Source organism: Oncorhynchus mykiss, chromosome 23 (assembly GCF_013265735.2).
Source record: "Oncorhynchus mykiss isolate Arlee chromosome 23, USDA_OmykA_1.1, whole genome shotgun sequence".
Lineage (NCBI taxonomy): Eukaryota > Metazoa > Chordata > Actinopteri > Salmoniformes > Salmonidae > Oncorhynchus > Oncorhynchus mykiss.
In genome coordinates, this window is record NC_048587.1 from 33,153,256 (window position 1) to 33,179,845 (window position 26,590).

Below are 26,590 nucleotides of genomic sequence, written 5' to 3' on the forward strand. Positions count from 1 at the left end.
TGGTGAAATCCCTGAGCAGTTTCCTTCCTCTCCAGCAACTGAGTTAGGAAGGTCACCTGTATCTTTGTAGTGACTGGGTGTATTGATACACCACCCAAAGTGTAATTAATAACCTCACCATCCTCAAAGGGATATTCAATGTCTGCTTTGTTATTTTTGGATGTATTGGAAAACATCCCTGGTTTTTGTGGTTGAATCTGTGTTTGAAGGGACCTTACAGATAATTTTGTGTGTGGGGTAGAGATGAGGAAGTCATTAAAAATCATGTTAAACACTGTTACTTATTATGTGACGTGTTAAGCACCTTTTTACACCTGACCATATTTAGGCTTGCCATAACAAAGGGGATGAATACCTGTTGACTCAAGACATTTCAGCTTTTCATTTGTAATTAATGTAAACATTTTGAAAAACATAATTCCACATAATAATTATGGGGTATTGTGTGTAGGCCAGTGATATTTTTTTAAATATTGAACAAATTTTAAATTCAGGCTGTAACACAACTAAATGTGGAAAAGTCAAGGGGTGTTCATACTTTCTGAAGGCAATGCACCATTCAAAAATACATTTAATCTCTCGTTTTCAAAAAACAATGACACCCGTCTAGTTCTGCCAGCCTTGAAGTGTTTTTGTATTTAAACCAGCCATCACCTTCTCCGTCTGTTTCACAGTTCTATAGGAAGTTAAGACTGACCACAGGAGTGTGCAAAGAGACAGGGGTCCCCCCCTGACAGGCCTTATCTGTCTGCAACCCACCACATGGATCTAAGGCAGTTTCTCTCAAATTGCTGCTCCAATTTTTGTGTGGGCTTGAATAGGGCGTTGTATATTGATTTCTTCTCATTCGATTCAAGTACCAAATAATCTGAGGGGAAAAAATAAGTATGGAGCAATTAATAAAACATCAAATCAGAGTATACAGGCAGCAACTCATGCAAGCACACATCAAACAGGATAACGATTAGATCAGTAAAAAAAAAAAAAAAAAATATATATATATATATATATATATATATACTGCTCAAAAATATAAAGGGAACACTTAAACAACACATCCTAGATCTGAATGAATGAAATATTCTTATTAAATACTTTTTTCTTTACATAGTTGAATGTGCTGACAACAAAATCACACAAAAATTATCAATGGAAATCAAATTGATCAACCCATGGAGGTCTGGATTTGGAGTCACACTCAAAATTAAATTGGAAAACCACACTACAGGCTGATCCAACTTTGATGTAATGTCCTTAAAACAAGTCAAAATGAGGCTCAGTAGTGTGTGTGGCCTCCACGTGCCTGTATGACCTCCCTACAACGCCTGGGCATGCTCCTGATGAGGTGGTGGATGGTCTCCTGAGGGATCTCCTCCCAGACCTGGACTAAAGCATCCGCCAACTCCTGGACAGTCTGTGGTGCAATGTGACGTTGGTGGATAGAGCGAGACATGATGTCCCAGATGTGCTCAATTGGATTCAGGTCTGGGGAACGGGCGCGCCAGTCCATAGCATCAATGCCTTTCTCTTGCAGGAACTGCTGACACATTCCAGCCACATGAGGTCTAGCATTGTCTTGCATTAGGAGGAACCCAGGGCCAACCACACCATGGTGGTCTCACAAGGGGTCTGAGGATCTCATCTCGGTACCTAATGGCAGTCAGGCTACCTCTGGCGAGCACATGGAGGGCTGTGCGGCCCCCCCAAAGAAATGCCACCCCACACCATGACTGACCCATCGCCAAACCGGTCATGCTGGAGGATGTTGCAGGCAGCGGAACGTTCTCCACGGCGTCTCCAGACTGTCACATGTGCTCAGTGTGAACCTGCTTTCATCTGTGAAGAGCACAGGGCGCCAGTGGCGAATTTGCCAATCTTGGTGTTCTCTGGCAAATGCCAAACGTCCTGCACGGTGTTGGGCTGTAAGCACAACCCCCACCTGTGGACGTCGGGCCCTCATACCACCCTCATGGAGTCTGTTTCTGACCGTTTGAGCAGACACATGCACATTTGTGGCCTGCTGGAGGTCATTTTGCAGGGCTCTGGCAGTGCTCCTCCTGCTCCTCCTTGCACAAAGGCGGAGGTAGCGGTCCTGCTGCTGGGTTGTTGCCCTCCTACGGCCTCCTCCACGTCTCCTGATGTACTGGCCTGTCTCCTGGTAGCGCCTCCATGCTCTGGACACTACGCTGACAGACACAGCAAACCTTCTTGCCACAGCTCGCATTGATGTGCTGTCCTGGATGAGCTGCACTACCTGAGCCACTTGTGTGGGTTGTAGACTCCGTCTCATGCTACCACTAGAGTGAAAGCACCGCCAGCATTCAAAAGTGACCAAAACATCAGCCAGGAAGCATAGGAACTGAGAATAACCACTCCTTTATTGGGGGGGGGGGGGGGTCTTGCTAATTGCCTATAATTTCCACCTGTTGTCTATTCCATTTGCACAACAGCATGTGAAATTTATTGTCAGTGTTGCTTCCTAAGTGGACAGTTTGATTTCACAGAAGTGTGATTGACTTGGAGTTACATTGTGTTGTTTAAGTGTTCCCTTTATTTTTTTGAGCAGTGTACATTGGTTTAATACAATACATTGCAACTGTAAAAGTTCACTTTTCGTTTCACTTCCACAGCTATGTGAAGTCGAGGCAACTGGTTGCCCATTGGGCCAGGTGTGAATGTTCTGGGAACCTAACTTACTCAACCAGTTTGAATGCAATGGAAGCCCATCCACTGTCAACGATAACCCATCAGCAGGCAATTAAGTATGCTAAATTGAGAACATGTGAGAACATCTGCGAGAAGGTTTTGTGCATGCAGGAACAGTCATGTATGCTTTTTTTACATAAAAGCTTAGGTTAACAGAAAGGATAAACCAATATCAAGACGTGCCTTGCTCATATCGATACCAAACTGATATCAAACAATATTGAAGTCAAAACAGTATCAATTGATATTGATATAATATCACATTTACCATTCTGTTTGTTTGAGTTCTTATCCATGTAGCATGATCTGAATCTCTGACAGTCGTGAGCAGCTAGGCGTGCCCATCCGCTGAGCCCTTTGGTACAAGTCAGAGTCTCCGAAATAACGAGCACGGTACAGCAAGCCTTCCTCTGGAAGACAAAAACACACAAAAATGTATCCAATATATTGAAAAATATAATCACGCAAATGATCAAAAAATAGCTAACTTCAGCATAACTTCACTGTATTGGGCTGGTTAGTAGTCGCTAGAATGCTGGAGAGGACAATGTGAGAGGAAAATAGCCAAGCCAGTACAGTAAAGTACAATATGGCAAGATACTGTGAAAAGGGTACCAACTTTGCATGTCTGTTGTGTTAACGTTGGGCTGTGACTTACTCTGTTGCTTCTCCTTCCAGCAGTTGTTCCGGAGGTTGGAGATGTAGTCTTCCTCCACGCTCCTCTCCACATTCCTTAGGTCTTTTCCAGAGTACTCCTTGGTGAAGCTAGCTCCTACGTAGTAAGCCACCTTCAGGGTCTGTGTCTGCCTCCGGTTGATGTGGCCCGCACCTCTGCAGCGCAGCACAGGAAGTGATAAAAGAGGATGTGAGAGTGTGATAAACAGGGTGGTTCAACTTCCTAAGTGACGTCATAAAGAATTACAAGAAAAACAAAAGTCATACAATCAAAATCTTGACACACAGGTCCATTACGAGCAAAGGCTAAACATGTATAATTTAATGTTGTAATTACTGATACCCTCAGATGTAATAAATTATATGTGATAAAGTGATAACCAGAAATGCTTTAGAGGTTATTCATCAATATCAAGTTTTACACTGACTCAACTAAAGCCTTTCAAATTTCCTTGACGAACGTTTAATATATTCTGAAGCTGTGACCCCAAGCTGAAAATTCTGGGTCACGATCCACCATGTCTGTCAAACACTGCTATCATAAGTAGCAGAGCTGTATAGATGTTTGTATAACTATTTTATAAGTGAGTAGTAGAAGTGTTAGTGTGTAAAGGAGGACACTGAGACTCACGAGCGGTGGCTAAGGCTGTAGGGGGGAGGGGTCACCATCATCTGGCTGAGGGCGGAGACGAAGATTAGAATGAGGATGGGCATCAGCTGGACAAACAGGGCAAAACCTCCCTATAGGGGAACAGAGAAAGAAAGATATACAGAGAGAGAAAGAGAGTGAGATAAGAGTCAACCCTGCTCAAGCACTCCCCATGTGAATTCCAAATGGACTCATAGCCCCTACTCCTTTTTTAGGTGTTTATGCAGACCTGAAAGGATTGGCAGAACCTCAACCTGCCTGACAGAGGGTAAGATGGAACTATAACAATTGCTTTCAAATATACACAAAGTCTCTAGGGATAGAGGTCGATTTAGTATTCAGCACATACGGTACCAGTCAAAAGTTTGGACATTCAATGTTTTTTCTTAATTGTTACGGTTTTCTACATTGTAGAATAATAGTGAAGACATCAAAACTATCATCATGTAGTAAACAAAAAAAGTTGAAATCAAAATATATTTTAGATTCTTCAAAGTAGCCACCCTTTGCACTTTTGGCATTTTCTCAACCAGCTTCACGAGGAATGCTTTTCTAACAGTCTTTATGGAGTTCCCACATATGCTGAGCACTTGTTGGCTGCTTTTCCTTCACACTGCGGTCCAACTCATCCCAAACCATCTCAATTGGGTTGAGGTCAGGTGATTCCATTTTGAATTCAGCACACGTCACAGAATAAGCTAGATAACTAAACACGGTATAAGTTTGACTATTGTCATGGTCAGCACTCTTCATTCTGTCATGAAGTGAGGATGTAAGAAAGGTGTCCATTGATCAACAAAAAGGAGTCTACAGATTTCACTTACATCCCGCTGTTCTCTCCTCTCTGGTCCTGCTCTATGCTGATGGCCAAAGTGCATTCCGCCGTTTCTGTAAACATGTACATTACCTGGAATAGAGCAGAACATACAGTATAAAACAACAATTAGCATCCAAACATCCAGGCCAGCAGAACATCATTTAGACCTCATTTTTGTCCACAACCAAGATTGTATTCATTAGGGCATGGAACCGATAATGTTTCAAAACATTTTGCCACAGAAAACAAAAATGTGCTTTTCTTATTGGGGAAATCCAGGAAGTCCCTCCCTGTTTCAGTCAATTTTCTTACATTTAGTGCCTAATTAATAATATGACCCAACTCACGTGATGGGAAACCTCCTCCAAAGAACATGTTGAAGAGGTCCTCGGGCGAGATGTCGGCTTCGAAGTCATGGCGCTGGTGCCTGTGCTGTTGTCTCGTAGGGTGAGCTCTCTCCTCACCATACTGGTCATACTGGCTCCGCTTCTCTGTGTTACTGAGTACAGCGTATGCATTGCCAATGGCTGGAGAACAAAAAAAAACACACAGTAACCATTGTTCCAAGATGGCGTAGAAGTCGGACGTCTGTTTTGTCTTGTCCCGTGTATATATTGTTTTCTTCATATATATTTTGTATACATTTTTAATCTCAATCTCTCAATAACCCAATTTCCATCTACGGACTGAACATACTCTCCTGCAACTTGCCTCTCCCAATGTGGTACGGATCTGCTATTTTTTATATTTTAGAAACAGAACCCCCATCAGCAGCTAGCCAGCTAACTAGCTACTAGCTAGTAGTCAGTTAGCCATCACCCTTAACTCGGACATCAGCCAGCCTCAGCCGGTCAATCCCTGCCAGTCTACACAGCGCAAAATCAACCCAGAGCATATCGGACTGCTTTTTCTCTACCACATCTCCGGATTCCTACCGCAAGCTCTGAACCTTTACACCGGATCATCGCAGTGAGCTAGCAGCTATCCGAGTGGCTATCGATCCATCAGTCAATTCCTGGGCTACAATACCTCTTCAGTCAATTGGCCTGGACCCTTTACTGCTGACGCGGAGCCCCGCCGATCCATCACGACTCGTCTGCCGAAGTAACCGTCCGAGGGGGTTTCAACAGACTCTTACATTGCAACGTCCCATCTGCTAGCCCCGGCCTGCTAGCTGTCTGAATCGCCTTGTCTCCAGCTCACCTAGCTACTCACTGGACCCTATGATCAGTCGGCTACACATGCCTCTCCCTAATGTCAATATGCCTTGTCGATTGCTGTTTTGGTTAGTGATTATCTTATTTCACTGTAGAGCCTCCAGCCATGCTCAATATGCCTTAGCTATACTTTTTGTTCCACCCCCCACACATGCGGTGACCTCACCTGGCTTAAATGGTGCTTCTATAGAGACAAAACCTGTCTCATCGTCACTCAATGCCTAGGTTTACCTCCACTGTACTCACATCCTACCATACCCTTGTCTGTACATTATGCCTTGAATCTATTCTTCCGCGCCCAGAAATCTGCTTCTTTTGCTCTCTGTTCCGAACGCACTAGACGACCAGTTCTAATAGCCTTTAGCCGTACCCTTATCCTACTCCTTCTCTGTTCCTCTGGTGATGTAGAGGTTAACCCAGGTCCTGCAGCCCCCAGCATCACACCTATTCCCCAGGCTCTCTCATTTGTTGACTTCTGTAACCGTAAAAGCCTTGGTTTCATGCATGTTAACATTAGAAGCCTCCTCCCTTTGTTTGTTTTATTCACTGCTTTAGCACACTCCGCCAACCCGGATGACCTAGCCGTGTCTGAATCCTGGCTTAGGAAGGCCACCAAAAATCCTTACATTTCCATTCGCAACTATAACATTTTCTGACAAGATAGAACTGCCAAAGGGGGCAGAGTTGCAATCTACTGCAGAGATAGTATGACAGAACTCTGCAGGCTATCCAGGTCTGTGCCCAAACAATTCGAACTTCAACTTTTAAAAATTCACCGTTCCAGAAACAAGTCTCTCACCGTTGCCACTTGTTGTAGACCCCCTTCAGCCCCAAGCTGTGCCCTGGACACCATATGTTAATTGATCGCCCCCCATCTATCTTCAGAGATCGTATTGTTATGTGACCTAAACTGGGACATGCTTAACACCCCGTCCGTCCTACAACCTAAGCTAGATGCTCTCAATCTCACACAAATTATCAAGGAACCTACCAGGTACAACCCTAAATCCGTAACCATGGGCACCCTCTTAGACATCATCCTGACCAACTTGCCCTCTAAATACATCTCTGCTGTCTTCAACCAGGATCTCAGCTCTGTAATTGGTCCGTGGTCAAACAACCACCGCTCATCACTGTCAAACGCTCCCTAAAACACTTCAGCAAGCAGACCTTTCTAATGGACTTGGCCCGGGTATCCTGGAAGGATATTGACCTCATCCCGTCAGGAGAGGATGCCTGGTTGCTCTTCAAAAGTGTTTTCCTCACCATCTTAAATAAGCATGCCCCATTAAAAAAAATGTAGAACTAAGAACAGATATAGCCCTTAGTTCCCCCCTAACTTGACTTCCCTTGACCAGCACAAAAAAAAAATCCTGTGGCGTTCTGCATTAGCATCGAATAGCCCCCGCAATATGCAACTTTTCAGGGAAGTCAGGATATCAATATACTCAGTCAGTTATGCTAGCTTTTTCCAACAGAAATTTGCTTCCTGTAGCACTAATTCCAAAAGGTTTTGGGACACTGCAAAGTCCATGGAGAATAAGAGCACCTCCTCCCAGCTGCCCACTGCACTGAGGATAGGAAACACTGTCACCACGATAAATCTACGATAATCGATCATTTCAAGGCTGGCCATGCTTTCCACATGGCTACCCTTACCCCGGCCAACATCTCTCTGCACCCCCTGCAGCAACTTGCCCAAGCCCCCCCCCCCCCCCCCCCCCCCCCCCCCGCTTCTCCTTCACCCAAATCGGCAGCAGATGTTCTGAAAGAGCTGCAAAATCTGGATCCCTACAGATCAGCTAGGCTAGACAATCTGGACCCTCTCTTTCTAAAATTATCCACCAAAATTGTAACCCCTATTACTAGCCTATTCAACCTCTCTTTCGTATCGTCTGAGATCCCCAAAGATTGGAAAGCTGCCGCGGTCATCCCACTCTTCAAAGGGGGAGAGACTCTAGACCCAAACTGTTATAGACCTATATCCATCCTGCTCTGCCTTTCTAAAATCTTCGAAAGCCAAGTTAACAAACAGATCACCGACCAGTTCAAATCCCACCGTGCCTTCTCCACTATGCAATCTGGTTTATGAGCTGGTCATGGGTGCACCTCAGCCACACTCAAGATCCTAAACGATATCATAACCACCATCAATAAAAGACAGTACTGTGCAGCTGTCTTCATCGACCTGGCCAAGGCTTTCGACACTGTCAATCACCGCATTCTTATCGGCAGACTCAACAGCCTTGTTTTCTCAAATGACTGCCTTGCCTGGTTCACCAACTACTTCTCAGATAGAGTTCAGTGTGTCAAATCATAGGGCCTGTTGTCCGAACCTCTGGTAGTCTCTATGGGGGTGCCAGTGTTCGATTCTCGGGCCGACTCTTTTCTCTGTATATATCAATGATGTTGCGCTTGCTGCTGGGGATTCTCTGATCCACCTCTACGCAGACGACACCATTCTGTTTACATCTGGCCCTTCTTTGGACACTGTGCTAACAAACCTCCAAACAAGCTTCAACGCCATACAACACTCCTTCCGTGGCCTCCAACTGCTTTTAAATGCTATTAAAACTAAGTGCATGCTCTCCAACCGATTGCTGCCCGCACCCTCCAGCCCGACTAGCATCACTACTCTGGTTGGTTCTGACCTGGAATATGTGGACAACTACAAATACCTAGGTGTCTGGTTAGACTGTAAACTCTCCTTCCAGACTCACATTAAGCATCTCCAATCCAAAATTAAATCTAGAATCGTCTTCCTATTTCGCAGCAAAGCCTCCTTCACTCATGCTGCCAAACATACCCTCGTAAAACTAACTATCCTACCGATCCTCGACTTCAGCGATGTCATTTACAAAATAGACTCCAACCCTCTACTCAGCAAACTTGATGTAGTCTATCACTGTGCCATCCGTTTTGTCACCAAAGCCCCATACACTACCCACCACTGCGACCTGTATGCTCTCACTGGCTGGCCCCCACTACATATTCGTCGCCAAACCTACTGGCTCCAGGTCATCTATAATCTTTGCTAGGTAAATCCCCGCCTTATCTCAGCTCACTGGTCACTATAGCAACACCCACTCATAGCACATTCTCCAGCAGGTATATTTCACTGGTCATCCCCAATAGAGGTCGATCGATTATGATTTTTCAACACCGATACCAATTGTTGGAGGACCAAAAAAGCCGATACCGATTACATCGACCGATTTTCTAAATGTTTTAATTTGTAATAATGACAATTACAACAATACTGAATGAACACTTATTTTAGCTTAATATAATACATCAATAAAAATCTATTTAGCTTCAAATAAATAATGAAACATGTTCCATTTGGTTTAAATAATGCAAAAACAAAGTGTTGGAGAAGTAAAAGTGCAATATGTGCCATGTAAGAAAGCTAACATTTGAGTTCCTTGCTCAGAACATGAGAACATATGAAAGCTGGTGGTTCCTTTTAACATTAGTCTTCAATATTCCCAGGTAAGAAGTTTTAGGTTGTAGTTATTATAGGAATTATAGGACTATTTCTCTCTATACCATTTGTATTTCATTAACCTTTGACTATTGGATGTTCTTATAGGCACTATACTATTGCCAGTGTAACAGTATAGCTTCCGTCCCTCTTCTCGCCCCTACCTGGGCTTGAACCAGGAACACATTGACAACAGCCACACTCAAAGCATCGTTACCCATCGCTCCACAAAAGCCGCGAAGCTGCAGAGCAAGGGGAACAACTACTCCAAGTCTCAGAGCGAGTGACGTTTGAAACGCTATTAGCGCAAACCACCACTAACTAGCTAGCCATTTCACATCGGTTGCACCAGACATTAGTCTGATAGGCTTGAAGTCATAAACAGCGCTATGCTTGCGAAGAGCTGCTGGCAAAACACATGAAAGTGCTGTTTGAATGAATGCTTACGAGCCTGCTTCTGCCTACCATCGCTCAGTCAGACTGCTCTATCAAATCATAGACTTAATTATAATAACACACAGAAATACGAGCCGTTGGTCATTAATATGGTCGAATCCGGAAACTATCATTTTGAAAACAAAATGTTTATTATTTCAGTGAAATACGGAACCGTTTGGTATTTTATCTAACATGTGGCATCACTAAGTCTAAATATGCTCGTTAGATTGCACAACCTTTAATGCTATGTCAAAATTACGTAAAATTCTGGCAAATTAGTTCGCAATGAGCCAGGCTGCCCAAACTGTTGCATATACCCTGACTCTGCGTGCAATGATCATAAGAGAAGTGACACAATTTCACCTGGTTAATATTGCCTGCTAACCTGGATTTATTTTAGCTAAATATGCAGGTTTAAAAATATATACTTCTGTGTATTGATTTTAAGAAAGGCATTGGTGTTTATGGTTAGGTACACATTAGAGCAACGATACGCACCGCATCGATTATATGCAACACAGGACACGCTAGATAAACTAGTAATATCATCAACCATGTGTAGTTATAACTAGTGATTATGATTGATTGTTTTTTAGAAGATAAGTTTAATGCTAGCTAGCAACTTACCTTGGCTTCTAATGCATTCGCGTAACAGGCAGGCTCCTCGTGGAGTGCAATGAGAGGCAGGTGGTTAGAGCGTTGGACTAGTTAACTATAAGGTTGCAAGATTGGATCCCCTGAGCCGACTAGGTGAAAATCAGTCGTTCTGCCCCTGAACAAGGCAGTTAACACACCGTTCCTAGGCCGTCATTGAATATAAGAATATGTTCTTAACTGACTGGCCTAAATAAATAAATAAATATATATATTTTATATATATATATATATATATATATATTTGAATGTAATTTATTTTTAAAATCGGCCAAATCGACGCCCAAAAATAACGATTTCCGATTGTTATGAAAACTTGACATTGGCCCTAATTAAATCGGCCATACCGATTAATCAGTCGACCTCTAATCCCCAAAGCCAACACATCCTTTGGCCGCCTTTCCTTACAGTTTTCTGCTGCCAATGACTGGAACGAATTGCAAAACAATTACTGAAGCTGGAGTCTTATATCTCCCTCTCTAACTTTAAGCATCAGCTGTCAGAGCTGCTTACCGATCACTGTACCTGTACACAGCCAATCTGTAAATAGCACACCCAACTACCTCATCCCCATATTATTACTTACCCTCTTGCTTTTTTGCACACCAGTTTCTCTAATTGCACATCATCATCTGCACATCTATAACTCCAGTGTTAATGCTAAATTGTAATTATTTCACCTCTGTGGCCTATTTATTGCCTTACCTCCCTACTCTTCTACATTTGCACACACTGTACATAGCTTTTTTATATTGTGTTATTGACTATAAGTTTGTTTTGTGTAACTCTGTGTTGTTGTTTTTGTCGCACTGCTTTGCTTAATCTTGGCCAGGTCTCAGTTTAAAATGAGAACTTGTTCTTAACTGGCCTACCTGGTTAAATAAAAACTTCAGTTAAGCTTTTAAACATACTTTGCCATGATGGTATACTTCAGATATGACATTGTGTACTCATTATCAAGCAGTGACATTTCAACTGCCAGAAAAGAGGTTACCTTTAAATGCCTCTGTGGCTCCTGGAGCATGGTTTTTATCAGGGTGGAATTTCAGGGCCAGTTTCCTGTAGGACTTCTTCAGGTCCTCCTCGCCGGCGTCCTTTTCAACTCCCAGAATCTCATAGTAGTCTTTACAACTCTTTATTCTACACACATGGCATAAGAGAAGCAAAGAGAAAGTAAACAAGTCAGTGAAGCAACCCAATTAGTCGAGCAATGAGCAAGAAAACAACCAATGAACCATGTAGCACTATCTCAGGTTGTCTGAATCATTCTAAAGTATGCCCGTTAAAACATAATATAGACAGAGGTTATAATTGTCAAAGTATACAAAGTATATGTTCCCCTTAAACACAGATCTAGGATAATTGAATCAACCCCAATCATGATTCCAAACCTTAACCATTAGAGAGGATAAACAAATACCAAATCCTGGACCAGCGGTTAGGGGGAACTCATTCTGGCTCTGTTAAACGGAATAAGTACACAGACATACTTTTTAACAGCATCCAGCTGATCTGATGTGTATGGTTTGGCTGAGTCTGTGGCTGAGTCTCCGGCTTCGTCCCCATGGCTACGTTGTCTCACTCCAGAACCATCCCCATTCATAGGCCTCTCTTCTTCGTCCGGTGGTTTCTTATTCTGTTCGATAGACTCTAGTAAACCTGGGTGGATAGGAATAGGTTTACGGGACAGCTGCAGATGATAAGTGGTAACGTTGGCATGTCACTGCAGCCATATAATTTACACTTCTCTCCCCATAACTAAGGCAAATGTAAGACGTGCATCACAGTACAGTAAGGCCTACATTTTATCTCCAACACTATTTTGTAACTATGTAACGTTACAGCAATGTTGGTGGTGCCACCTGTGTCAGCATATTACAAGCAAGAAAGTTAGGGAAGTAGTTACTAGCTTGCTTGGCCATTCATGTACTGTAATGCAAGCGCCTTAGGTGGGCTGGGTATGAGTTTCTCGAGAGCTAACGGGGTCGATAGCTAACGTTAGCAGGCTTGTTGTTAGCTTGCTAGCTATCGCAGATGTTTATCATTAACATGAGAAATCACTCAACATGCCATAACAAAGATTAGTTGTTGATAACAAAATGAACTACAAGTACCACCTCTCCAAAAACTGAGGTCGATGTCATGCTAGCTAAAAGTTAGCATATTTGGTTCTGAGTGTACTTTGGCCCACCACCAACTGACAGGAAATACTGCACGCATAAAAATAGATAATCAACGTACTTTTGGCCTGATCGGTTGGAAACAAACGCTGTGCCTTTTCTAGAAACCTCTTAGCTCTGTCTGTCTGGTTTTTACTGAGCGCACTTATAGAAATCTTAATACACCGTTCAGCTTCGTCCTTGTTTGATTCCATCGCGACAGCGGAACTAGTCTGTTTACTCGCCAGATGGTCGCTCTATGATGGCGTCACCGGGAAGGTAAAAAAAAGTTGGAACTTAAATAATACGTCATTGAATTTCAATCTCCGTGGACATGTGTACATTCAGGGTCAGTGACTAATTCATTTTAACATAGTTGGCTTCAAATTGCGATATACCCATTCTGGATGTGTTTGGTGGTCTAAGATATTTGTCAAATTGTAAATACATGTATTGTAACAAGTGGCTAAACAATATAGATATTTTTTTAAAGCTAGCTTCATTCAAGCTAACTGATCAACGGAGGCGTCCAAGGATTAATAATCCCAATGTATGTACAACAGCCATTAAAACGTGTGTGTTCCTGTGTATAGTTTAATCATATAATCCCCCATTTGCCATGCTTTTAATACTAGCGGGTTTAAGGACAGCATTACTAAAACATAAGCTAGTAAATGTTCTGGTGGAGGCATGTCTATGCTCGGGAGCCAAGGATACCACCACCAACCCAGGGAAACCACCAAAATTATCAAAGAAGAAATGGAGAAAGAAGTTCAGGAACAAGCCTGCATCAAATGAACACCTGCCCTGGGAGGAGAGACTGGCCGACGCTGTCACTCCTCTGTGGCGCCTGAGTTACTACGATCAACTCCAGCTGAAACAGAAGCACCAGGAGAGGATCCTACTACAGCTCTCAGATCAGCTCTTATGTGGAGAGTCGACCCAACATAAGGCCTTGACACAATGTACTCCACCCAGGAGTACCAAACTCAGCTTCCCTCTGCTGCCTATCTTACCGTCACCTGTCAGGGACGGCTACCGCAATAAGTCTACCTTCTCAGTCAACCGTGGCGTGGATGGCAACCCTAAGACGGTGGGGTTCTACGTGGGAACGGGAAAGGTGGGAAACATTGTGTGTGTGAACGGGGACCACCTCCTCAACATGCCCGAGAGACATAAACTGGTGGCCAGGTGCTACCAGGACTTCCTCCGCCTTTCAGCCCTGGAGCCCTGTCTGCTGTTCCACGACGGAGGCCACTGGAGGGAGGTAGGATAGTATCTAAACCCAGTTCAGAGGGCCCACCAGTAATTTAATATATTTAATGTATCCTAACACCATCACAACTACTTCGAATCAAATTAATAGTGGTGGCATTCCTGCTTGATCAGATCTCACATCACTTGTATAGGTGTTTAACATATCAGCTAATCACATCATATGATATAGCAAGCAATCTGATGCCTAACTGTGCAGTCGATGAAGTGGCAAACAACCATTGGTTGATGCAATGCAACTGCCGTTTTTGAAAGCATCAAAACTGTGATGCATCTTAGGTAAATTAACTGACTTGACTGATCTACAAATAATAATGGTGCTCCGAAAGTGACTTTGTGGACATGAATGCCAAAACATTCAAGAGATTAAGGTGCTCAAAGTTGACATCTTCTGCATTTCCACTAGAGGTTGACTGATTAATCGGAATGGCCGATTAATTAGGGCCGATTTCAAGTTCATAACAATCGGAAATCAGTATTTTTGGGCGCCGATTTGCCGATTAAAATATATATATATATAATAATAATTTTTACATTTTTATACCTTTATTTAACTAGGCAAGTCAGTTAAGAACACCATTATTATTTTCAATGACGGCCTAGGAACGGTGGGTTAACTGCCTTGTTCAGGGGCAGAACGACAGATTTTCACCTTGTCAGCTCGGGGGATCCAATCTTGCAGCCTTACAGTTAATTAGTCCAACGCGATAACGACCTGCCTCTTTCTCGTTGCACTCCACAAGGAGACTGACTACCTGTTACACGAATGCAGTAAACCAAGGTAAGTTGCTAGCTAGCATTAAATGTATCTTGTAAAAAACAATCAATCATAATCACTAGTTAACTACACATGGTTGATGATATTACTAGATATTATCTAGCGTGTCCTGCGTTGCATATAATCTGACTGAGCATACAAGTATCTAAGTATCTAACTGAGCGGTGGTAGGCAGAAGCAGGCATGTAAACATTCATTCAAACAGCACTTTTGTGCATTTTGCCAGCAGCTCTTCGTTGTGCGTCAAGCATTGCGCTGTTTATGACTTCAAGCCTATCAACTCCCGAGATGAGGCTGGTGTAACCGAAGTGAAATGGCCAGTTAGTTAGCGCGCTAATAGCGTTTCAAACAACACTCGCTCTGAGCCTTCTAGTAGTTGTTCCCCTTGCTCTGCATGGGTACCGCTGCTTCGATGGCGGCTGTTGTCGATGTGTTCCTGGTTCGAGCCCAGGGAGGAGCGAGGACGGAAGCTAAACTGTTACACTGCCAATACTAAAGTGCCTATAAGAACATCCAATAGTCAAAGGTTAATGAAATACAAATGGTATAGAGGGAAATAGTCCTATAATTCCTATAATAACTACAACCTAAAACTTCTTACCTGGGAATATTGAAGATTCCTGTTAAAAGGAACCACCAGCTTTCATATGTTCTCATGTTCTGAGCAAGGAACTGAAATGTTAGCTTTCTTACATGGCACATATTGCACTTTTACTTTCTTCTCCAACACTTTGTTTTTGCATTATTTAAACCAAATTGAACCTGTTTCATTATTTACTTGAGGCTAAATTGATTTTATTGGTGTATTATATTAAGTTAAAATAAGTGTTCATTCAGTAATGTTGTAATTGTCATTATTACAAATATATATTTTTTAAATCAGCCGATTAATCGGTATTGGCTTTTTTGGTCCTCCAATAATCGGTATCGGCGTTGAAAAACCATAATCGGTCGACCTCTAATTTCCACCATACCATGAGACATCCATGTCTTCATCACTGGAAAATGTAAACGGTTGAGATTTATATATTTTAAAACCTTACAAACAGGGTTGTCGACTATTTGATAATTTCTTGATAATTTTTAGATGCATATAAATAGTATTTTTTTTAAATCTTTTACCTTAAACTAACATGATCTAAAAAAGTGGAAATTCAGATTTTTTTTCATATTCACATATTTCATAGTTTAGATCATCTGAGGTTTTTGAGTTGTGCCCGCCATCAGTTTAGACATAACATGTTCTTGAATACAGGGTGGGTGTCATGTATTCACTTGTAGCCTACTTCTCAGCTGAGATGCCTGTGAGAAGGACCCAATCACGTGACTGGCATTGGCTAATGAGATATTTGAGAGAACCATGTGAGTGAGAGGTGCTTCGGAGCACGGCAGCCGGGAATTATAATTATTATATTCAGCCCAAGGGTACAACGGTCACAAAAGGCATTGTTTTTTTAGGGGGCATTACGGCCACACAAAGGGGATGCCGCCGGGAAATTCGAGGGCTGGTGAGAATATTATCAAGTGTTTGTGAATGAGAGACGAGTGCATTGTGTGCAGCCTGCTATACAAACAAATCAGAGCTCATGCCTTTCATGCAACTTTTTTCAAGTCATCATTAGTCGCATCACGCAGCCTTAAAACGTATTAACATATAGCCCAGCGTTTGTATCAACACTAAAGTTGCATACATAACTCTAAATTAAGCATATAGGAAGAGCTGTTTCTTTGTAAACCGCTCAACACAGAATAGTCGCATGTGTGCACTTCCTTGGAAATCGTTTGGAGAAAATATACTTTCTATTTTATTCAGCAATGTTAAATTGTATTTTTTTTATTGTGATAGTGTCGGCCAGGGGTACTCAACTCTTACCCTACGAGGTCCGGCGCCTGCTGGTTTTCTCTTCTACCTGATAATTAATTGCACACACCTGGTGTCCCAGGTCTACATCGGTCCCAGATCAATGAAAAAAAAGTAATGAAACTGGCTTTAAGGTTAAGGTCCAGAGTTGAGTTTGAGGGGTGTAGGCTATATTAAATGGATTTATTAGACTTTTTAAAATGTAGATGTTCCAAAGGTCTTCATCAGTGGCTTGTAGGCTATGTGGAAGCCAGGAGATGCTAAATGTGTTTATGTTAATTACGGTCTATTACTGTTAAACAGGCAGTTATTTTCTTGACAATTTCATGACCGCCACAGCCCGAGCTGTGTTCAAGAGTGTGAAATCCGTGATGCATTGTGGGTAAATTGTGACTGATTGACTCATCTGCAAATAATAACTAGTTTATTTATGATGCAAGGTGATTCGTAGATAAGTCAGTCAGAAGTCGCCTGCAATGTCGAACAAGCCCATTGGTACAGGTGTTTCAGCTGTTCTTGTGTTGGAATACTTCAAATAAATAGAACTGCTGGAGGGCCCAGAGGAATGGAATTTTTTTTATTTGACCTTTATTTAACTAGGCAAGTCAGTTAAGAAAAAAATATTATTTTCAATGACGGCCTTGGAACAGTGGGTTAACTGCCTTGTTCAGGGGCAGAATGACAAGATTTTTACCTTGTCAGCTCGGGGATTCGATTTTCCAACCTTTCGGTTACTAGTCCAATGTTCTAACCACTAGGCTACCTGCCGCCCCAATGAAAAAGGCTGGGATAGGATAGATTAGGCCGATACTTTATTGTTGCTGGGGGGGGGGGGGGGGGGGGGGGGGTAAATTGTCTTGACACAGTACTGCTGTATACACATGAACCCTATAAATTATTACACACTCACAGGTGACAGTGAGGACCAACGCAGCAGGCCACACCATGGCCATCGTCTATTTCCACCCACAGAGGCTCACCCCGGAGGAGATAGAGGTCCATAAGTCCTCCCTGGTGGAGTACTTCACCCAGGGGCCTGGTGCCATCTGCCAACTAGACTCCCTGTACTTCCAGGAGAGCTCCATGACCCGTTGCAGCCACGAGGAATCCCCCTACCAGCTGCTGCATGGCCAGCCACACATACACGAGGAGGTGAATACAATACATTGCAATACAATACAATATCACTGCACTCTGTACTCCTCTGCAAATTGGCAGTCAATGGTACTGATATTATAATTTTTCACGCTTCATGTCCAAATCATCAATAAGTAACTTATTTGAGCGACACAATACATTTTCATACTTTAGCATGATTTGAACATGAGTGCAAAAAAATCTAAAATCAATACCATTTGATTAGAATTTAGCATTTGGAAGCAGTGGCCAGGTAAATAAAACCAAAACATGGGATTGCTGTCATCATACCTTGTCCATAGACTGCTTAGAGCAGGTGTACTCAACTACTATTAGAGAAGGTCCAGTGACACCAACTTCCAGGGTGGCAAAGGTCCGGATGGATATCGTCCTTTATCGTTACAGCGTAGTAACAAACATACAGTAGTTGTCTACGACTTAGGAAATATGTTGTTATATAAAATGTACATTAATTACATTAAATGAGACTGAGAATTTTAATTACATTATTTTGAATGTAAACATGTGCAACGTTGCGTCAACATTGCTGAAGAACAAAAGTGGTTGCATAATTGTCTATGCAGAAAGTGCACTGTGAACCATTGTACATGGGCCTTGAATATTTTTTTAAAATAAAATAAAGTGCATGTTTTCTGGAGAACAAAGGAGAGTTGAACAAAAACAATAATCTGAATGCACAGAACGTCACCCAGGGCCTTGCCCTGCATTAATGAGAGAAATGACACTTTCGGTCTCCTGCCAATGCTTTGAACTTTGACACAAACGGTATGAGAGCAACTCTGAAACACTGGTGCAGGTGTTCATTGGTGAGCCTGTTGCGGTATTTGTTTTGAATCAAGCTAATTGTGGGGAAGGCTGATTCACAGCTGTATGTGGAACCAAGCATGGTCAGGATGTACAGTGCATTCTGAAAGTATTCAGACCCCTTGACTTTTCTCACATTTTGTTATGTTATATAGCCTTATTCTAAAATTGATTAAATCGTTTCCCCCCTCAAATTACACACAATACCAATACCAATACCTTACAAGGCACAAAGTTTTGATTTTTTTTAGCACATTTATAAATAATAAGAAACTTAAATAACTTAAATATCACATTTACATAAGTATTCAGGCCCTTTGCTATGAGACTCAAAATTGAACTCAGGTGCATCCTGTTTCCATTGATCATCCTTGAGATGTTGAACTTGATTGGAGTCCATCTGTGGTAAAGTGCACTTCAGAGCAAACACCAAGCCATAAGGTCAAAGGAATTGTTTTTAGAGCTCCAAGACAGGATTGTGTCAGCACAGATTTGGGGAAGTATACCAAAACATTTCTGCAGCATTGAAAGTCCCCAAGAACACGGTGGCCTCCATCATTCTTAAATGGAAGAAGTTTGGAACCACCAAGACTCCAGCCAAACTGAGCAATCAGGGTAGAAGGGCCTTGGTCAGGGAGGTGACCAAAAACCCGATGGTCACTCTGACAGCGCTCCAGAGTTCCTCTGTGGTGATTGGAGAACCTTCCAGAAGGACAGCCATCTCTGCAGCACTCCACCAATCAGGTCTTTATGGTAGAGTGGCCAGATGGAAGCCACTCCTCAGTAAAAGGCACATAACAGCCTGCTTGGAGTTGCCAAATGGCACCTAAAGGACTCTCAGACCATGAGAAACAAGATTCTCTGGTCTTATAAAATCAAGATTGAACTCTTTGGCCTGAATGCCAAGCGTCACATCTGGAGGAAACCTGGCACCATCCCTACGGTGAAGCATGTTGGTGGCAGCATCATGCTGTGGGATGTTTTTCAGTGGCAGGGACTGGGAGACGAGTCAGGATCAACGGAAAGATGAACAGAGCAAAGTACAGAGAGATACTTGATGAAAACTTGCTCTAGAGTGCTCCGGACCTCAGACTGGGGCGACTGTTCACCTTCCAACAGGACAATGACCCTAAGCACACAGCCAAGACAACGCAAGAGTGGCTTCGGGACAAGTCTCTGAATATCTGAGTGGCCCAGCCAGAACCCGGACTTGAACACAATCAAACATCTCTGGAGAGACCTGAAAATAGCTGTGCAGCAACGCTCCCCATCCAACCTTGACAGAGGTTGAGAGGATCTGCAGAGAAGAATGGGAGAAACTACCCAAATACAGGTGTGCCAAGCTTGTAGTGTCATACCCAAGAAGACTCAAGGCTGTAATCGCTGCCAAAGTTGCTTCAACAAAGTACTGAATACTTATGTGAATGTGATATCAGTTCTTTTATTTATATATTTGAAAAAATGTCACTGTTTTTGCTTTGTGTGTATATTAAAATAGATTTAAAAATCCCTCAGAACAAGGTTGTAAAATAACAATGTGGAAAAAGTCAAGGGGTCTGAATACTTTCCGAATGCACTGTACGCATTAAACTACACAGTAAAAAATGCAAGAACATTGTATTAACATGTAGCTGATTTTTATGTATATCTTTTTATTTATTGTATATTGTATATATTATTGTACAAACACTGTTTGTATTCGGTCTTGTTTTCGGTCGCCTTGCCATGATTAAAAGCAGTGGTTCGCGCTTTCAGTTTTGCGCGAATGCTGCCATCAATCCACGGTTTCTGGTTGGGGAAGGTTGTAATAGTCACCGTGGGTACATCACCACCGATGCACTTGCTAATTAACTCGCTCACCGAATCAGCGTATACATCAATGTTGATATCTGAGGCTGTCCAGAACATATCACAGTCCACGTGATGGAAGCAATCTTGAAGCGTGGAATCCGATTGGTCGGACCACCGTTGAAGGTATATATTGTTAGTCTTTTCTTATTATCTGTTAACCCATTACAATTATAGCTGGCTATACTTATTTCACCAATTACCCAAATCTATCATACTTTTTAATGGTGCATTTACAAATATAAATTAACAGTGCTTTTTAACTACATGGTGATCGAGTTTAGCAGTGTAGGTTATTGTGGAAGAAGAACAGTAAAATGTCTAAATCTATTTTGCTTAAAGGCCATTAGTATAAATGAGATGTATTAGGGATGTTAATCAGTTAGCCACCGGAAATACACTGCTCAAAAAAATAACACATCCTAGATCTGAATGAATGAAATACTCTTATTAAATACTTTTTTCTTTACATAGTTGAATGTGCTGACAACAAAATCACACAAATTATTAATGGAAATCAAATTTATCAACCCATGGAGGTCTGGTTTTGGAGTCACACTAAAAATTAAAGTGGAAAGCCACACTACAGGCTGATCCAACTTTGATGTAATTTCCTTAAAACAAGTAAAAATGAGGCTCAGTAGTGTGTGTGGCCTCCACGTGCCTGTATGACCTCCCTACAACGCCTGGGCATGCTCCTGATGAGGTGGTGGATGGTCTCCTGAGGAATCTCCTCCCAGACCTGGACTAAAGCATCCGCCAACTCCTGGACAGTCTGTGGTGCAACGTGGCATTGGTGGATGGAGCGAGACGTGATGTCCCAGATGTGCTCAATTGGATTCAGGTCTGGGGAACGGGCGCGCCAGTCCATAGCATCAATGCCTTCCTCTTGCAGGAACTGCTGACACACTCCAGCCATATGAGGCATTGTCTTGCATTAGGAGGAACCCAGGGCCAACCGCACCAGCATATGGTCTCACAAGGGATCTGAGGATCTCATCTCGGTACCTAATGGCAGTCAGGCTACCTCTGGCGAGCACATGGAGGGCTGTGCGGCCCCCCAAAGAAATTCCACCCCACACCATGACTGACCCACCGCCAAACCGGTCATGCTGGAGGATGTTGCAGGCAGCAGAACTTAACTTTGGTGGCCTGGATTAAAAGGAGCTATTTTTATTTATGAATCTCAACTCTTAATTAAAACGCGCCTCCCAATCGCCATTCGTGTGTATAGGCTATAGCCTGCCTACCGTTGACTTATCAGCGTTTCACCCACCACTTTGCAATGTGAGCTTGAGGCAGTATAATTGTTTGAAACCTGAACTTTTACTTTTACTTTCCTTCAAATAATGAGGCATGTTTAACCTTGCTTCAAAGTAGCCTTACGAAAATCCAACCGTAGAAACGTGGAGGTAATTACACCACATTACCAAAAGCATGTGGACACCTGCTCGTCAAACATCTCATTCCAAAATCATGGGCAGTAATATGGAGTTCGTCCCCCCCCTTTGCTGCCATAACTCTTCTGGGAAGGCTTTCTACTAGATGTTGGAACATTGCTGAGGGGACTTCCTTCTATTCAGCCACTAGTATTAGTGAGGTCGGGCACTGATGTTGGGTGATTAGGCTCGAAGTCAGTATTCCAATTCATCCCGAAGGTGTTTGATGGGGTTGCGATCAGGGCTCTGTGCAGGTCAGTCAAGTTCTTCACACCGATCTCGATAAACCATTTCTGTATGGACCTTGTTTTGTGCACGGGGGCATTGTCATGCTGAAACAGAAAAGGTTATTCTCCAAACTGTTGCCACAAAGTTGGAAGCGTAGAATCGTCTAGAATGTCATTGTATGCTGTAGCGTTAAGATTTCCCTTCACTGGAACTAAGGGGTCTAGCGCAAACCATGAAATAAAGCCCCAGACCATTATTCCTCCTCCACCAAACTTTACTGTTGGCACTATGCATTGGGGCAGGTAGAGTTCTCTTGGCATCCTCCAAACCCAGTCTTCTTTTGGACTGCCAGATGGTGAAGCGTGATTCATCACTCCAGAGAATGCGTTTCCACTGCTCCCGAGTTCAATGGTGGTGAGCTTTACACCATTCCAGCTGGCTTTTGACATTGTGCATGATGGTCTTAGGTTTGTGTGCTGCTGCCCGGCCATGGAAACCCATTTCATGAAGAGTCTGTCCTCGGTTGCAACAATCTATACGTGCTTCAGCACTCGGCGGTCCAGTTCTGTGCGCTTGTGTGGCCTACCAGTTCTTAGAAGAGTCGTTGTTGCTCCTAGACGTTTCCACTTCACAGTAACATCACAGTTGACCGGGGCAGCTCTAGCAAGGCAGAAATATGATGAACTGACTTGTTGGAAATGTGACACATAACTCTGCCACTTTGAAAGCCATTCTACTGCCATGTTTTGTCTATGGAGATTGCATGGCTGTGTGCTAGATTTTATACACCTGTCAGCAACAGGTGTGGCTGAAATTTAAGGAAATAAGTCGATTGAAATAATTTCATTAGGACCTAATTTATGGATTTCACATGACCGGGAATAAAGATATGCATCTGTTGATCACCAATACCTTAAAAAAAAGGTAGGGGTGTGGATCAGAAAACCGGTCAGTATCTTGTGTGACCACCATCTGCCTCATGCAGCGACAAATCTCCTTTGCATAGAGTTGTTGATTATGTCCTGTGGAATGTTGTCCCACTCCTCTTCAATGGCTGTGTGAATTTGCTGGATAGAACTGGAACAAGCTGTCGTATACGTCGATCCAAAGCATCTCAAACAAGCTCAATGGGTGACATGTCTGGTGAATATGCAAGCCATGGAAGAACTGGGATATTTTCAGCTTCCAGGAATTGTATACAGATCCTTGCGACATGGGGTTGTGCATTAGCATGCTGAAACATGAGGTGCTGACGTCAGATGAATGGCACGAGAATGGCCCTCAAGATCTCGTCACAGTATCTCTGTGCATTCAAATTGCCATCGATAAAATACAATTGTGTTCGTTGTCCGTAGCTTATGCCTGCCCATACCATAACTCCACTGCCACCATGGGGCACTCTGTTCACAATGTTAACATCAGCAAACCGCTCCCCCACACAACACCATACACAGTGTCTGCCATCTGGCCGGTATAGTTCGAAGGTGAACATTTGCCAACCGAAGTCGGTAGCGACGCCAAACAGCAATCAAGTCAAGATCCTGGTGAGGATGACGAGCACGCAGATGTGCTTCCCTGAGACCGTTTCTGACAGTTTGTGGAGAAATTATTTGGTTGTGCAAAACCACGGTTTCATCAGTTGTCCAGAAGCTGGATGTGGAGACCCTGGGCTGACGTGGTAATACTTAGTCTGCGGCTGTGAGGCCGGTTGGACGTCCTGCCAAATCCTCTAGAACGACGTTGGAGTCGGCTTTTTGTTTGCTGCTTCATGAAGGGAGTTGCATGTTCAATAATAGGCTATATGAACTGTAAGACGATAGGCTTGCTATTGTTGCATGTTTCCATTTAGCTCTTAATGAAAAATATCTGGTCCTTGTATGCATGCATAGTATCTGGGAGGATGAGGCAAAACAAGAGGTTTCACTCTCGCCAAAATATGTCCAAAATAAGCCCAATACGTTTCTATGGGATTATTTTGGGCCTAAGCTTGTCGTCTGCCTTCCCGCCTTGGGACGACTCCCATTGTTAGGGCGGAAACATAAGCATCTCGTCATTATATACAGATCTCTGGTAGTATTTTCTGTTGGTCACTTAATTTTATTGTTTGCAAAAAATGTTAGTTTGTTGACCGATTATTGAGGATCAATAAGTCAGGAGCAAAATTAACAGAAATTTGAATCCCTAAGATGTATTTATCATGCACTTATATTATCCACAGATTTTGGGGTTCAAGTTCCGCATCTCGGCAGACGCTTTCTTCCAGGTGAACCAAGGGGCGGCGGATTCGCTGTACCGCACAGTGAGAGAGATGGGCCTCCCAAATGGAGCTCGAGAGGTAGGAGGAGGGGGCACACTCTTGGATGTGTGCTGTGGAACGGGGGCCATCGGGATAACCATGTCCCCCAGAGCGGACCGGGTAATCGGGATAGAACTCATCCAGCAGGCCGTGGAAGACGCCAGGCACAACGCAGCCCTCAACAAGATCCAGAATTGTGAGTTCCTCCCTGGGAAAGCCGAGGTTGTCCTTCCTGGGCTCATGGAGGTCCTGGGCTCCACCACTGCCTCTGGAGGCCCCCTCACGGCTGTGGTGAACCCAGCCCGCGCTGGACTGCATTATCGTGTGATCCGGACTCTAAGGAATCACTCATCCATCCGCAGGCTGCTCTATATCTCCTGCAAACCCGAAGGAGAGGCCATGAGGAACTTCAGGGAACTGTGTTGCAGTCCCGACCCACATAGGAAGCTGACAGGCGAGGCTTTCAGGCCGACTGTGGCTGTGCCTGTGGATATGTTCCCTCACACGCCACACTGCGAACTGCTGTTGGTCTTTGAAAGATAGTTCATTACTACCACTACAACTTCCGTATCAAGTTTTTCTAGTTCTTACACTTAGTGAATGGTGTCCTCTGGATTGTGTGATGACTACAGAGATAAAACAGTCAAATCAGTGGAAACTCAATTCCAAAATCCTCTCAAAAAGGAAAGTGATTATTACATGTAAAAAAATGCTGAGAGCTTTTCAATGTCATGTAGAATGTTGAATGAAAGTTGTGTTATTCAGAGACAGATGCAAGTCTAATGGGGGGGTTGTGTCCCTAAATCCTGCAGCAGGAGTGAAGCAAAACATTTCCTGCCTTTTGTGAATGGATCAAAAGTAGGAAATGAGTGGAGAGCAGGGGAAGTGTGTTTGGGGTTGCTTGCTCACAAAATGCAAGAATAGATTCTACGCTATCTTCCTGTATTCTGTGTTTGAATGAGGCATATGCACATGCTGTATTTCCTGTTACTTCATGTTACATGCCTGAACTGAATAGGCATAAAGTCTATATATCTACACTAGGTGGTGCTATGGAGTCCAATGGTCCAACTATTAACTAATACTGTGTTGCCTTCAGGTATGGTACACATCTTCCATTATTGCTGACATACAAGACAGAAGGTACCCATAAACTTGATCAACTAGGGTGGAATCTACAGTATTTGATCAGTTCTTCCTTCTAAAACCCATAGTTAACATATAACAAACTTAGAACAAAATACATTATGGACATATTTGACAAGTTTGGGATCAATGCAGGAAGTAAGCAATTTTCTGTCCTGCTTTAAACCAAATACAACTCACAAAGTTTAGCATACATAAAGGCTTCATAAGCACTACATAAATGCTTCACAAATCACAAGTGTATCGCATATTCTATCAATGGTGTATAAACACTGCGTTATGTCACATTTCGCAATTCACTCTACAGTGGGAATGACAATGTCACCTTTAATATATAATTTATGACATATGCATATAGATAGCAGCTGTTAATTGGTCAGTTCTGAGGACTCCTGGGAGGCGTAGGTCTATGACCAAGGTGGAATTAAAATAAAATCACATGTATGCTTTAAAAGTTGAATATACATTCACAACTTTACAAATTGGTTTGAAGTACTAAAAGGACAAAACAAGACACTTGAGGCAAGAAGCATTTCAATATAGCTTTTTCTCATTTTTATGACTTACAAGCAGCTCTGTCCAGGACATAGCTTAGATGAAAAGGCCTACGAAAATGTTGGCCTCAAGATTTATTTTCAAAGGCACAAGTAGGTATGTCAGAATTCAAGTAAATAGGAGCACTAGCAAAACTGGGAAGAAGTGGAATAATAGAAGTATGGAGAACAACAGTACTGTTCTTGCTGACAGAAGCACACTAATCACCCTATATGTAGCCCATTGTGAGGAATGATAATTGTTCCACTGACAAGCTATTGTGAAAGAACAACTACGTTTTTACAACAAAATAAAAAATGGTTGCTCTAGTACATTTTTGTGGTTTAGAAGCAAATTTCCTACAATTCTACGCAGGATTTTGTAACATGACTCATGGCATATTTTGGGTAGGCTATATCATGAT

The 26,590-nt window shown here is 42.8% G+C and overlaps 2 protein-coding genes across 2 annotated transcripts; one reads left to right on the forward strand and one right to left on the reverse strand.

Annotated features, from left to right (window-relative positions):
• Nucleotides 1-617: 617 nt before the first annotated feature.
• dnajb12a (DnaJ heat shock protein family (Hsp40) member B12a) lies at nucleotides 618-13,072 on the reverse strand. The gene is made up of 9 exons (XM_021580793.2): nucleotides 12,882-13,072; nucleotides 12,131-12,299; nucleotides 11,635-11,780; nucleotides 5,195-5,374; nucleotides 4,855-4,937; nucleotides 4,013-4,122; nucleotides 3,365-3,537; nucleotides 2,975-3,116; nucleotides 618-868 (listed from the first exon to the last, which is right to left on the reverse strand). The coding sequence occupies exons 1-8, from the start codon at nucleotides 13,012-13,014 to the stop codon at nucleotides 2,995-2,997; spliced, it is 1,116 nt and encodes a 371-aa protein (XP_021436468.2). The 5' UTR covers nucleotides 13,015-13,072; the 3' UTR covers nucleotides 618-868; nucleotides 2,975-2,994.
• LOC110502611 (tRNA (uracil(54)-C(5))-methyltransferase homolog-B) lies at nucleotides 13,059-26,126 on the forward strand. The gene is made up of 3 exons (XM_021580792.2): nucleotides 13,059-14,066; nucleotides 17,626-17,865; nucleotides 24,409-26,126. Exons 1-3 carry the CDS (start codon nucleotides 13,419-13,421, stop codon nucleotides 25,027-25,029), a joined length of 1,509 nt encoding a protein of 502 aa, XP_021436467.2. The 5' UTR covers nucleotides 13,059-13,418; the 3' UTR covers nucleotides 25,030-26,126.
• The last annotated feature ends 464 nt before the right edge of the window (nucleotides 26,127-26,590 follow it).

Bases quoted from the DNA above. Each gene is read 5' to 3' on its own strand.
- LOC110502611 (XM_021580792.2), top strand. From the start codon at position 13,419: ATGCTTTTAATACTAGCGGGTTTAAGGACAGCATTACTAAAACATAAG. The intron at 14,067-17,625 runs GTAGGATAGTAT...ACACACTCACAG, and splicing joins ACGGAGGCCACTGGAGGGAG to GTGACAGTGAGGACCAACGC. The intron at 17,866-24,408 runs GTGAATACAATA...TATTATCCACAG, and splicing joins AGCCACACATACACGAGGAG to ATTTTGGGGTTCAAGTTCCG.
- dnajb12a (XM_021580793.2), bottom strand. From the start codon at position 13,014: ATGGAATCAAACAAGGACGAAGCTGAACGGTGTATTAAGATTTCTATA. The intron at 11,781-12,130 runs GTATGTCTGTGT...CCATGTGTGTAG, and splicing joins CAGCTGGATGCTGTTAAAAA to AATAAAGAGTTGTAAAGACT. The intron at 3,117-3,364 runs GTAAGTCACAGC...TTTGTCTTCCAG, and splicing joins CTGGAAGGAGAAGCAACAGA to AGGAAGGCTTGCTGTACCGT.